General features: G+C 39.1%; 2 protein-coding genes across 2 annotated transcripts; both read left to right on the top strand.

Moving 5' to 3' along the window:
* The first annotated feature begins 1,904 nt into the window (after positions 1–1,904).
* On the top strand, positions 1,905–4,906 carry LOC140365489 (blue-sensitive opsin-like). Its single transcript, XM_072451945.1, has 5 exons — positions 1,905–2,338; positions 2,543–2,711; positions 2,791–2,956; positions 4,378–4,617; positions 4,783–4,906. Exons 1-5 carry the CDS (start codon positions 1,960–1,962, stop codon positions 4,885–4,887), a joined length of 1,059 nt encoding a protein of 352 aa, XP_072308046.1. The 5' UTR covers positions 1,905–1,959; the 3' UTR covers positions 4,888–4,906.
* Positions 4,907–6,560: 1,654 nt separating this feature from the next.
* On the top strand, positions 6,561–12,432 carry LOC140365488 (blue-sensitive opsin-like). Its single transcript, XM_072451944.1, has 5 exons — positions 6,561–7,014; positions 10,452–10,620; positions 10,692–10,857; positions 11,942–12,181; positions 12,257–12,432. The coding sequence occupies exons 1-5, from the start codon at positions 6,618–6,620 to the stop codon at positions 12,356–12,358; spliced, it is 1,074 nt and encodes a 357-aa protein (XP_072308045.1). The 5' UTR covers positions 6,561–6,617; the 3' UTR covers positions 12,359–12,432.
* Positions 12,433–14,911: the final 2,479 nt, after the last annotated feature.

Raw genomic sequence — 14,911 nt, 5'->3', positions numbered from 1 at the left:
TTATACTGCTACATTATTTTTTTTTAGAGTCATGGGCAAACATCTGAACCAACCAAAACAAAAATGGCAAAATCCACACAGCTGAAATTAATATTGTTTGCTTCTGATTTTGTGATTAGAAAAAGAAGAAAACGTTGAACTATTTTTGCTAATCAGATCAGGAAGCAGACAGATAGATCTAAAGCAACAAACTGACCTAGTGTAATACCTTTAATTTACCTACTCTAAAGGTTTAGCTGTGATAAGAGCATTAGACAAGATTTTGCAGACTGATCACATGAAGGGATGGGAAGTTGCCATGAGCTAAAACCTAGATCAGGATTAGTCTTATAGGTGAATTATGACAATGGAAATATATTGTATTATAGTTTATTCAACCTGCTTGTCATCCTCACAAGAGCCTCAGCAACATATTTAAAAACTGAAGAACTAAGAATATATGTGTTTTTATTTTTTGAATAATGGGTACGTATAAGTGGGTTTATTGTCCTCAAATGTAAGACAATAAATATGCAACAATCAACATTCACCAATCAATCATTTTTATGTTTTTTACACTAAAAAGAAATTGCATTATGAACATTACCGCATGGTTTGCCTCCGTCTTACCTACAAACTCTTAATATTTGAAATGGAAAAAAAAGTTTATAATAAGAATTAATGGGAAATGAACTTCAGGACATGGGCTTCAAAGTGCATGAACCATGTGAACTGTAAAGTATAGCACTTTTTTATAGACATTTCTGTGGGTGCATTCATCAGTGACGTGCATTCAGGGGAGGCAGGGGAGGCATTGCCTCATCTGTCAATCTTTTAAAAAAAAACTTTAAATTGTTTGAATCCAATATCGAATCAAATAAGAATGTCAAAATGTTCAGATAAAGGGAGGTGCGGGGGAGGAGGCAAGCACCTGCTCTGCCTCTCGGAGCACACGCACACACTCCTCACAAACTGAGCTGGTGCAATGCAAATGATGTGTCGTTCTCTCCCTCAGTTTATAACAAATAAAACACCCTGACAATGTGCTCTGTGCTTCCATATTCTAGATAATGTATGAAATGTATTTCTGAAACGTGGTTTAGGCTCACAGAGTCATTATAAAAACGCAACCAGGCATCAGTACATGTGCCTCATGGAAGAGTGTGCTTCTGACGTTTGATCATTTTGGGGAGCTAGCTTTCCTTGGTTAAGTGGATTGCACAACATTTTGTGAAATGTCCCAACATAGCACACAAACAGTGAGGGATGACTGCAAGTCTCCTGCACAGCTTTTCCTCTTTCTGGTCCAGAATGACCTGTTTAAGGTGCTCTTTTGGGTTCATTTGCATTTGTAAATCTGACTCTGAAAGAGTCTGTGCCTCACTAGCCCTGAACCTAACCGTATGTCACAACTAACCCGCACGCAAACCGCACACATCGCATGCCATCCATAATACATAATCTGTTTTTGTGCTTTTTAGAGTAACAAAGGTAGAGATCATCCAACCTAATACTATTAGAAAGCTGTTCATCTGGAGAGATAGTAAATGTGATTAGCAACAGTAATAGCGGTCCTGATGGATTTACCTGTAATTGAACTCGATCACAGATTAGTTCCATGATAAATAATTAAATAACCGCACGCAATTCTTCCAAACAAAACAAAAGAAACGGTTTGTGTTTCACAATTCTTGGGTGTTCCCTCATTTTCTTCAGTGTAAAGGTCATTTGTTTCTCTAGTATTACCAAATAACACACCATTTTCCTCACAGCTGTTATGTAATCTCCCTAGGTATTGAGATCTATTATTACGTCCACACTTGAACAATTTAATGAGATAACAAATTAAATTAACTTGATGTTTAGCAGGACAACTCTATAAAATCTATCCGCACAGATTTATTTACTAGTCACAAGGGTGAAGTAAACAATCAGAATACTGACTAGCAAAGGAAGTTTTGACATTTTTTGATAAGAACGATGAGGCCCGGCCGTGATATGGAGCTCCCAGAGGATTTTTATATCCCCATCGCATTGGATACAAACAACATTACAGCTCTTAGTCCCTTCCTTATTCCTCAGGACCACTTATCAAATGCCGGCACATTTTATGCAATGTCTGCTTTCATGTTTTTTATATTTACAGTGGGCAGTTTTATCAATATTCTTACTGTTCTCTGCACCATTCAATACAAAAAGCTGCGTTCCCACCTCAACTACATCCTTGTCAACCTGGCCATCTCCAACCTTCTTGTGTCTGTTGTTGGCTCCTCCACGACTTGTGTCACTTTTGGATGCAGATACTTTGTCTTTGGACCACTAATATGTAAGATTGAAGGCTTTCTGGTGACACTCGGAGGTAAGAACAACTCACAATATGATTTTTTTTAAATGCATGCTTTATTTGATTTAATATATCTTGATTTTATTATTGTTCATGGTTGGACGTTGCACCTAATTAAAAAGAAAGTTCCTAGCCTGTGAATGTTGTTCACTGACAATGGCAATAAGCCTTTTCTGATTCTATTTCTGAAATCCAAACAAAGATTATCTGCATTTCCAGGTATGGTGAGCCTCTGGTCTCTCGCTGTGATCGCCTTTGAACGATGGCTGGTCATCTGTAAACCAATGGGGAACTTTATCTTCAAACCAGATCATGCTATTGCCTGCTGTGTTTTCACTTGGATCATTGCATTAGTCGCAGCTGGACCTCCATTATTCGGCTGGAGCAGGTGTGGCCTTGAGAATTTGTAGTTTAGTTTTCTTCAGGGCCATACTTATTTTGATGGACTAATCCTTTTATTCTTGCAGGTACATCCCAGAGGGGCTGCAGTGCTCATGTGGTCCTGACTGGTATACCTCCAATAACAAGTACAACAATGAATCCTATGTGATGTTTCTCTTCTGCTTCTGCTTTGCTATTCCCCTCGCCACCATCATATTCTGCTATGCTCAGCTGCTTATCACAATGAAAATGGTAAGACAACTATATTATGAGCTTAAAACTACATTGGAAAGGTCACAATATCATATGTATTATTAAAACCCACCCAGGTTCCACAGTAAAATGAAATAAAATGTTGTCAACTGATACTCCAACTGTAAACAACTAGGGTGTTTTAGTTTCAATGTGGTTAGCTCCTCTCTTCAGAAAGAGACAAGGCAGTGACTTACCAAATTACCATCAGAGGAACTGAAGAAGCTACTTGGATGAGTGGCGAAATGTATTCAGTCCGAAAAGTTGACAGAAATAAAAAAAAAATTGCAAGGAACACCTGATAATAATTGAACCAAAATATTGCAACCAAAGGTAGACGTCTTGGGTACTGACAGAGAAAATAACTAAAAGTGGCCACAGCAATGCATGTAAATGGTTAAAGTGTTTAAAGTTTAAAGCAGGTTTATTTCCATTCTATTACCATTCCTACAGGACTGCAAAAGTGCATTGCAATAAAAAAATAAATCATTGCACCCACATAAGAGAGATTTTAAATAATGCTTCTTCAGGGAGTATTCTCTTTGCACCCCGTTAAAACTCAAATGCACCTTCCAGTCAGTTTGGACTGGACCCACGTTAGAGCCACATCAGCCACAATTCATGTGCAAAAAAGGAATAACCAGACTAAATTGAGCTTCTCATACCAGCTTCGCAGAGTGATAATGATTTTGGATGGATGGATGGAAGTTGAAACATCTTTGAAACATTGTCCAGATGAGTACCTTTTGAAACCTTTTGATGGATCACTCTGGAATGAGGGGTTACACCAACTACCAATATAGGCTTGGTTAAACCGATATGAACTCAGAATTGTACACTGGATTTGAGTGGTTTAACATTTAATTGATTTTGCTGTTAACCTTTATTTAACCTGGATAGTCCCACTGAGATTAATACTCACTTTTTCAGGGGAGTCTGTCCAGAGGTGCCTATGCTTACAATATCATTGCTTTGGTGATGAGAAATATCCCACTGGTGTCAAGGCATTTCTAATTGGTTACAAGACAATTTGGCTTAAAATATGAAAATACATTTCCTAAGTCAAATTTCCTTACACCACTGGTAAATAATTTGGCTTGAAATAAATAAAGTAATGTACAGAAACTTATAAAGTAAAATGTTCTTGTCCATTTGCATTATGGCATACAGTTTTCTGAGTTACCTTTATTTACACAAATCAGTCACATACATATTTTTCTTTTATTGTTATCTTTTATCGCCTCATAAATGGCAAAGAATCGCAAAGCCCTTTTTACACAGCAACAAAACTTTTTCCCCATTGAGTCAAAACCACATCAGGCGCCCCTTAATCACATCTCAAGTCATTAAGGACAGTCATTTGAGATATGACTATTGTGTTTGAAAGTCAGACTGAGATTTAATAACTTCTCTTCTACTAGGTGGCTAAAGCACAGGCCGAGTCTGCCTCTACCCAGAAGGCCGAGCGGGAAGTGACCAGGATGGTGGTGGTTATGGTGGCAGGCTTCCTGGTGTGCTGGCTGCCCTATGCTTCCTTTGCCTTGTGGGTGGTCAACAACCGTGGAGAGACTTTCGATCTGAGACTCGCCTCAATCCCCTCTGTGTTTTCAAAATCTTCTGCTGTCTACAATCCAGTTATCTACATACTCCTCAACAAACAGGTAAAGACAACATTCTGACTGAAATATTTAATAGCATAGGTTTTTGCTGTTGTACATAACATAACATGCATGCATTTATGTTTGAGTTGATGAAAATTATCAATATTTAAATGTCCTACCTATAGTACCCCGTAAAGAAACATCATTCTTTGTTGCCTGTTTCAGTTCCGTTCTTGCATGAGGAAAATGCTTGGGATGAGCAGTGGAGATGATGAGGAATCCACCTCCACATCTTCTGTGACAGAAGTGTCCAAAATTGGCCCTGCTTAGATGTTTTTACTTAAACTTGAAAATGCATAATGTCTGTATGTCTCACTGTATGTCTGTATGATTTATGTAAGAAACCAGATAGTGAATGTTTTTCTTTTGCAATAACAAAAATCATTAAATAAAGCTTATAGACTTATTTAGTTGTACATTTTATTTGTTAAAAAAGAAGGCAAAGTGACAAAGGCTTAAACATCCAGCTTGACTTACAACACACAAGAGGATTTTAAAGAGATGCCTTGCATCAGATTACCAGATTTCAAAGCCTCAAAGGTTAGATTAGCCAACCACAAATCCCCCATGTTCTTCCTTGCCATGGGATTAACCTGTTTAAAGGTATTGGCAGTTAAACCAAGAGCATATATTGGTTGAATTCCATGGGACCAAGTCTTGTTTATACAACTTGCACACAACAGTTGCTAGTATGGTGCTTATCATGTGAAATAATTAGATGCTGGAATTATTTCTACATCCCAAACATCTATAGTATGGTATCAAAATGAGACAATTGACTCAATAGCACTAATCAACACAACTTAAAGACAATTACTGTTGATTGATAGTCATTTTGAGTTATTTTCTTATCAAATAAAAAATATATTCAGTGAATGCAGCACTATACCTTAGTTAAAATAAAGTCAACACAACTTATTTTTATTATATTACTTTATTTGGCCAAGACAGTGCATGTTAATGAACATACATGATAAATATACTGTAAACATAAACATTCTAGATTGTAGGCTAATTTCCATCAATTGCCCCACATCCACTCTCACAAACACACTCTCATTTATACACCAGCATTTTTTGACACCGGAGGCAGGGGATGCAGAGGATACATTTCTCTACTACTAGTATGCCTTAACCTTAACACACATTTTAACACATTTTAACACACAGACATTGTGAAATTTGAACCCAGATTGATTCCCTGGGCGAAGAGCCTCCATGCTCAGTGTGCAGTGGACAAACTTTGGTCATGTTTGGTGTCACTTTTAAGTCACCTGTATCATGAGATTATGAGGCAAAGGCGCTTTTTATGTTTTCTCCCATTAACCCAAAACATACACAATAAGTAAAATCTGCTCTGGTACTGCTGTAAGGTACTGCTCTGCGGAGCCCCTGCTCCTGACAGGTTTCCTCAGCTGCACTGGATGAAGGATGAGTCAAATGCAAATAATATATTTTTGATTAATAAAGTATGCACCTTACCATACCTTTTTGTATTGGGCATTTGGACATTTGCCATGTGTTTGTGTGCGTGTCATGTCGTCAGGTCATGACTTTGACATTCCTGTTCTTATCATTTTAAATCCACGTTTGTTTGGGGGAAATTCACAATGCAGTAATTTCCTACCTCAGTGTGAGGTCAATTGTGTAAAACCAAGGTCTACAGTCCACTCAGAGAGTCAGATTATCTTCTTCACCCTTATTGTCATGTCAAACTGCATAATCCCTATAGCTGCTTAATTCGACTCTACTTGGTTTAAAGGCGGTCACAGAATGCGCGTGGTCAATTCAGTTGTGTGTAATGCATGGACACTCTTTAAACCAAATCCTTAGTAGCTTTCTGCTCATCCAATTAGGTTAAGTAGTGTAAGATTGCTATAAGTTACTATATGCCCCTGCCCTATAAATGCAGGGGTAACTGTCCTTCTGGCAAGCACAAAGACTCTTTATTTCCCATCAGATGTAACAGATTGTAGTGGTTGCTTCCCTTGGTTTGGTCAATGTTTCAGCGCACAAACATGAAGACCAGTCAATCCATCGAGTTCCACGAGGACTTCTGGATCCCTGTCCCTTTGGAGACCAACAACATCACTGCTTTCAGCCCATTCCTGGTGCCGCAAGACCACCTGGGCAGTCCAGGCCTCTTCTATGCACTATCTGCCTTTATGTTCTTCTTGATGGTAGCTGGCACTGGCATCAACGTACTGACTGTTGCATGCACAGTTCAGTATAAGAAACTGCGTTCTCATCTTAACTACATCTTGGTTAACTTGGCCGTGGCAAACCTGTTGGTGTCCACCGTCGGCTCCTTTACCTGCTTCTTTTGCTTCGGCTTCAGGTACATGATCTTAGGACCAACGGGCTGCAAAATTGAAGGTTTCACGGCGACCCTCGGAGGTAAGGCATAGAATTATACTTTTTCACAGGTTTTACACTGAGAATGAATCACTTTATCAGAAATTCCAGACCCTTGTAATATTGCAGGGATGGTTGAGGTTGAGGTTGAGGTTGTGGTTTTCAGATTCTAGTATGTGATGATGTCATTCTCTACATGGGGGGCAAGAGACAGATTTCCCAATTGATATAATTGTATTTTGTCATAAAATAGCTGAAAGGTATTCACAAATCTTTAGTCTGATTATTTATATTAGTGACGTTAGTGACATTTCTATTAGACACATTAAAGTCTTGTGGTATATAAAAAAAACAGCATTTCAACAATATTCATTTTAGCTGTCGTCATCTGTATTAACTATTATCGGTCAGTAGAAGGTTGTAATATCATCTGTCACCGCTTCCAGGCTCATGTGGGCGCATTGACATTGATCAGTACATTATGAGCCCTGTCCCAGCTCCTCTTCTCTGAGTCGACCCAAAGCAGAGCTGACATGCAGAGAGAGGGAGCCCCTGAAGATAGCCCTCATATTCGCCCATCTGTTTTTGTTTTTTCTTATTGAAAAATGCAAACTTCCGGGATTATGGCCGCCTACCTTAATTGGGTCTGTTGGGCTGCGGTCAAATCTGTTGGATTTATCTATAACGAGTTCATCTGGGGAGATTCGAAATTTCTGCAGTCATATTGAGCTTGGACAATTATATTTGGGGAAAATGTCAAAGAAACTGAACAAGAAGAACAACGCCATGGCTAAGCTAACTAGCCCTGCTGCAATGGTTCCTGCCTTTGTCTGTCTTTGTCACTGGGTCTAGTCCTGGCGCCGCACCGGAGGAGACCTGGAGCAGGATAGAACCAGTGATTATGGCAGCTCTGCGAGAGATAACTGATTATCTGATTACAAATGCAATAAATGCAAACATAGATGCAGCCCTGGTGGAAATGCACAATTTAGAATCCAAGATTAACAAACTGGACATCTGAGCCACAGAGGCCGAAAATGGTGGTCAAATGTATTTTGTATTTGTATTTATTTTGATCTACTTTGATTAGCTGTGAAAGATGGAGTTGCTCATCAACCATAGTGCATTTACATGAATATTATGACAAAAATAATAATACAAATACATTAAAAAATGTATTATTTAAGGAGGCTTGAGCCCTGAACATCTAAAACTTCCAACAAAAGCTGGGAAAATAAATCTTATCCGTGCACATTGCTCCCTGGATCCCTTTTTGGGATAAGAAGATGGAGATGTGTTTGACGTTTGTTTGTTCTGTAATGTTCTATTGTTGTGGATTCTGTATTTATGTGTTACGTTTGATCAGAGAGCTGTGTAACAAAAGCAGATTTACAAGAATGATTTCAACATGGTTAATACAAAAAATTACAAACAGCATCTTTTCATGTTAAAGGCATATTGAATCCAATTAAGTGGTCAAAGATACTAACAAAGATGAGAAAAAATGATATTACATACCTACAATAAACCAATTTAAACTGCTTGGAATATCAAAAATGAATTACATTTGGTTATAACAGACTTTACTGTTCCTCATATGGGGCAAACATAAGAGGAGATGGGCCATGTTGATCTCAAGCACAAAGAGCATAAAGATGTAGTGGTCAAAGGAACTATTAATGGAAGTGTGTTTACTTTGATAGATGTATATACTGCCTCAGGAAGTGACCTCACTTTCTATACTAAGGTAATAGATCTAAGTGCAAACCACTCTGCGGGAACCCTTGTCTGTGGCAGAATGAAACTTGCATGTACAGCCAACATTAGATTTCTCAATCTCACAAAGTACTGGTAAATCCATAAATAATAAATGTAGCAAATTAATACATAATGTAGGGTTGATCAATATCTGGAGAGAGACGAATCCTAATGGCTGCTAATATCCACATTTTTCCAACCCACATAGTCTATACTTGAATAGTCTACTTTTTATTTTCAACAAGTATAGGTAAAAAAATACAGAGGTAGACACAGAATAGATCTAAGTGACCATGCCCCCATTTACATCAGTGTAGATCTGGAACAGAAACAACAACAAAAAACTGGAAATTTAATGCTAGCCCACTCAATGACCCTCAATTCATAAAACTGATGGATTAAATAGAGGATAACAACAATCGGGAAGTTCCTCCTCCCATTCTCTGGGATGCAGCTAAGGCAGTTTTGAGGGGCAGCGTCATTGCTGTCAACTCGGACAAAAAGAAACAAAGCAAGACTCAGACTCAGACTCTGAGGACTGGGACCGGCCCTCCTGCTGGTGCCCAGAGTCAGGACTAAACATGGGGAATCAGTGTTTCAGTTTCAAAATTTGTAGTCTTCCTGAAGACTCAATGCTCAAATCTTGGCTGAAAACAGTTCTGTTTAACTGTGCATATGACTGACAGGATTCAATCTGCACTCTTCTCTTTCAAAGTACATTTTTATAATGATTATGTTTTTATCTGTTTGTATTCTGATTTTAATCCATCTTTTTCTGTTGTGTAAAGCTCTCTGACTTCCTTAATAAACTTGCCTTGCCTTGCCTAGGACTTCTAATGTGATGTCAGGTCAACGCAACCTATTTGCTGTTTAAAAATGGCAGATGTTTGACCTAGTTTATGGTTGATTACTGGGCCTATCCTCGTGAAACAAAAACTATTTTGTCTTACGCTAGCTGTAGAGCTGGGTTGAAAAAAATCGATTTTCCGATTTTTAATCAATTCGTATATTAATGACCGATTATCGATTTGTACGTCCAAAGTACGAATACTTCCAAAGTACGAAGTACATTTATTGTCCTGAATTATTTTTCTTGAAGGTAGATTGACCCTTAACCTTTTCATCAGTCTTCCATCAGTAACTACCAATACTTGTAAGATTTGCTGTTTAATATTGATATAATACTAGTTTTAATATGTTGCTTCGCTACACAGTCATGAAGTGAAGGAAACGGTTCAATTACATTTTTAATTTTTAATAACATTAACCCCCGGATCGAATCGAAACCGGATCGAATCGGAAATCACATCGAAATCGGAGCGAATCGGATGGGATCTGAGAAATCTAAAAAACTCAATTATGAAACGTAAAAATCAGAATCGAATCGATTCTTGAAATTTGAATCGAAACCCAGCTCTAGCTAGCCGTTCTTATTTTATTCTATCTTTATTTTCCCCCTCCATTCCTTAAGAGTTTTTGTTTATAAGAGTTCTTCTATTGAGAGTGTTTTTTAAACTTCCTATAAATTATCTGTCTTTTTCCTCTGTATCTACCTGCGTTGCAACTACGAAACGAGCCAGGATTGCCCAAATTAATTGTATTTCATGGAATACCCCCATAATCTGACGCAGTGTGCTTTTGCCGTCCTTGTACCAGGCAGAAATTATGCAAACCTAATTTTCTTGGCAGAGTAAATATTAATAGCATGGCTGTGTTTCCAGGTATGGTGAGTCTCTGGTCTCTGGCTGTTGTTGCTTTTGAGAGATGGCTGGTAATTTGCAAACCAATGGGAAACTTCATATTCAAGTCGAGTCACGCCATCGTCTGCTGTGGCATCACCTGGGTCTTTGCTCTCTTTGCTGCAGTTCCTCCTTTGGTGGGATGGAGCAGGTTAGACAATTACTCCTTAATACTGTTTGCATTTTTGATTGAAATAGTGACAGTCCATATATGATTTACAGGTATATCCCGGAGGGGCTGCAGTGCTCCTGTGGTCCAGATTGGTACACTACCAACAACCATTACAACAATGAATCTTATGTGATGTTTCTCTTCTGCTTCTGCTTTGCTGTCCCATTTTGCACCATTTTGTTTTGCTACTCGCAGCTACTGCTCACATTGAAATCGGTGAGTTTAAGAATTCTAAACTCAAAAAAATGTAACATTAAGTGACGTATAGAACAGCAAATTACAGATTTCTGCCTGGTGGATTGGAACCTAGGAGTGAGAAATACATAAGGATCAACACTCAGCTTTTCTTTGATAAAATTCAGTGTGAAAATCAGACTTACAGATGTGGGTGGTACTCTTTTGGTGGGTAGTACCGGTACCTTTTGAAGAAAATGTACTTGGAATACTTTTCAAATGACATAGTTCAGTGTTCTCGAGTGGGCCCCGTGGTGCTTATTGCTCGCGCCGCCCGCGGCGCACGCACCGTTATCTTTAATACCTGGCGGTATCTTTAGAGCATGGCGGCCCGCCATGCCAAAACCCCTCAGCGAGAACACTGAACACTATGTAATCTGAAAACTATTCCAAGTACATTTTCTTCAAAAGGTACCGGTACTACCCACCAAAAGAGTACTACCCACCTCTGTAACTAGTCTGAGCGCTGTGTTACTTTTTAAAGTACTTTTCGCGAGCGCCGCCTGCGGCACGGTCTGTCCCACCGCCATCCTTCAACACTTGTTTACTCAACTTGATTAACATTTAATCTGAAGTAACAGTTCTTATGAGTAAAAAGCTTGGGTTCCTCCCCCCACAGTGAGTAAGTTAAGAAGTGACGAATGTTTTATGTTGTCAATATTGAATTATTGAGCATTAATTATTATTTTGTGTCCCTCCAATTACATTAATTTAAAATTATAAATTTAATTTTAAGTCCAGACAGTTCATTTACTCTTTTTCCAACTACTTATCTGAGTACTTTCAAAAACACTTTTTACTCTTACTGACATTTTTTGGGGGGAGCTTTACTTTAGTCTTTATCTTGAGTAATATTATTCTAAAGTAACATTACTCTTACTTGAGTACAATGTTTGGCAACTCTACCTACCTCTGACTAGTCTGATTTGTATTATTTGCATTATCAAGTGCACAAGCTCTGGGACATTTACTAAACGTTACCAGGATAGTAGGTCGTTTCAAGAATGCAGACCCAAAGTTTAGTGACATAACATGCTAGTCAATAATAATTATGTCTTCTCAATAGGCGGCAAAAGCACAGGCCGAGTCTGCCTCTACCCAGAAGGCAGAGCAGGAGGTGACCAGGATGGTGGTGATCATGGTGTTTGGCTTCCTGGTGTGCTGGATGCCCTATGCCTCCTTTGCCATGTGGGTGGTCAACAACCGTGGAGAATCTTTTGACCTGAGATTATCCACTATCCCGTCCTGTTTCTCAAAGGCCTCCACAGTCTACAACCCAGTCATTTATATTCTGCTCAATAAACAGGTACCTTTATTTAACATCAAAATAAATTATAAGTCTGTTATAATACATTAAATATGCAATATTTTTGTTGTCTAGTTCCGCTCCTGTATGAAGAAAATGCTGGGAATGAGTGACAGTGAAGACGAGTCATCCACAACTTCGTCGGTTACAGAAGTCTCCAAAGTGGGACCTGCTTAGACCACACAAAACTCTGTAATATGCTGTAAATAGTATGCAATGAACTGAAGAAAAAAAAAAAAAAAAAAACACACTAATATGTAAATAGACTATGCAACTGAAAAATGAAAAAATAATCTTTTAAATTAAAGAATTGTTTTCTGAGCAAACACCACAGTGTCAGTAAGTGTGTCAAGCATAGAGGGCATCTGTAGTGTAGTGAATCTGTTCAAATTTTCACAGATGGGTCCAAGCAGGGTGAAAAAGCAGGATTGGGTATGTGTGTCATTGAGCCGCCAGTTAGACAAAGGTTTTGTGTGCCAAATAATCTCCGTGTTCAACATTGTTGCTTGCAATCTTATGGGAATTACAGTGGGTTTGAGAACTCCCTCCAGCATATTTTATAATTTTCTTTAATTCTGCTGCTGCTTTATCTGCCCTGAGGGTCAGAGGCTCTCCCTGAGCATCCTAATGAGCAATGCGAGTGTGGGAATCGCATAGGGAATCCTGAAATTGTAAATTAGCCTCTGTTATGCTGTCATTTTGCAAAAACAGCAGAGAGAGAAGCTCTAAGGAGCTATCTGATCTCAGAATAACTGGTTTTTCATATAAGTAATTGGTTATTTTTCTCATATGAATGTGTCGTGGCTACGATAGGGATATGATGTTTAGGTGGATGTCTTCCACATGAATTCCAATTTATGGGTTAAATGAATAATTATTGACTATTAGTTTCCAACAACGCCACCCTGGATTGGTGCCAGGGACACACACAAGTAAGGCAAGCGCAAATTCTTTGAGTGGACCAGGAGACTCAGATTTAGGAAAACAAGTTCACAATTTATTAAATTTAAAAAGACAGAAAAAATAAAACATTTATATTTTTAATAAAACTACTACTACTCTCATTCACACCTCTAAAACAGTAGACACATTTAAACAAGTCACCGAAATAACAAAAAGTAAAATAAAACAGCAGCCCAGATTGTCCCTTAAGGCACTTAACCCAATTACCCTACCAGGAGGTGGCGCTGGTCCTTAGCAGCAGGCCTGGGACCCGGTACAGGCCCACAGTCCAGTTGGGGGCCAGAGCCGACACTCAACTCCAAACGTTGATATGTTAGTCTGTCAATGTAGAATGGGGCCGGTGCGAACGTGCCCAAACCCACCAAGGGCACTTGGAGGGAAGTTCTGGGTTTGGGGTCGGAGGAGAGACCCGCGGGGTTACCAATCCGGTGCTCGAATCTGTGCACTATGCGCGCTGTGGCTGGGAGGAATCCCGGCGCACAAAGCCTGCACGTAACGTCACGCACGGGGCGTTAAACCTGGGGAGCGTGCGGCACGAGTCATACAAGGTTTGAGCAGGGTTTGGTGAGCGCACGATGCGCAAACCAACCTGGTTAACACGCTGGTGTGATCGCTGGCTTTAAGCCTAAACTTTGGGGTGTTTTTGGGGCGATCAGAGCGAATGCTCCGGTCCTCGTGCCGCTTGCATTGCTCCCAGGTGGCGGGTGACGTCAGAGGAGAAGGGCTAGCGCAGGTGAGGAAGCCTCCTTTTAAAGGCCCAGGTCACAGGCCATAGGCTGTCAGGGATTATGAGGGCCTACTGCCACACATGGCAAGTTTAAAGGGCCATGCTCTTTTCTTCGCCGCTCTGGCTTGTCTGGCTTGTGTTCAAGAACCTGACGCTATCTGTTAATAACGGCAGATGGCAGCAGAGAGCAGTATTACTCCTCGCTGCAGTCCGGTACAGCCTGCCGAAGAGTCACATGACCCGCGGTGAGGAGAAAGTGTTGCGCTCTGTGTCCAAATCGTCAGAGGTATTGGTCATATTTTTTGTTTTCAATTGAATAATTAGTCATTTTCTCACGACACGCAAACATTAAACAGAAGATGGCTATAAAATGATACACAGGCTGTGATTCTTTTATGGCCTATAAAACAATATAAAACAGTGCAATTTCGCTACCAAAAAGAATAATAGGCTATATATGAATGTTTTATACAACAAGTGGGCATAAAAACAAAGCCTGGTGGACCAAAGACATCCACGTGTTAGGTAAAATTGGCAACTCTAAATTGGCCCTATGGACAGGTGTTGAAAATTAGCATATTCTGCTATAACACTTAAAACATTGCATCTTGTTCGTCCAATGTAAATGCTATGTCCATATTAAATACATAAATAAGAAAACACACTATAACAACACTTTTTTTTTCTTTTAATCACAGATTATTATTATTATAATAATTATTATTATTTAGTTTCAACTTCAATCAATGTAAAAGTCCAGCTTCAATCAATGCATACAATCTCATGATTGCTTGTTTCATAAATAAAGCAAACATTGTTAAGAAAAAAAACAGCCAGAAAATTTTTGTCAAACAAAAATATTTGGTCCCTGTCTGCCAAAGAAGCCTCCTGTGCATGAGCTGTTTAGTTAGACATGATTTTAGCTTTAGCTTCTACTGTCAACATAAATAGCCACAATGCAAAGAACAACACGTTTTTTGCAAATTTCTTGTTGTTAGCATATCCATACAAACCTTGTTGGAAAAATGTTACACTGATGA

This window comes from Eucyclogobius newberryi, unplaced genomic scaffold (genome assembly GCF_026437365.1).
Source record: "Eucyclogobius newberryi isolate DKJ021-1_F unplaced genomic scaffold, fEucNew1.0.hap1 SCAF_19, whole genome shotgun sequence".
NCBI lineage: Eukaryota > Metazoa > Chordata > Actinopteri > Gobiiformes > Gobiidae > Eucyclogobius > Eucyclogobius newberryi.
The sequence above is the reverse complement of the archived record's forward strand: the minus strand, read 5'-3'. Positions and strand labels throughout refer to the sequence as shown.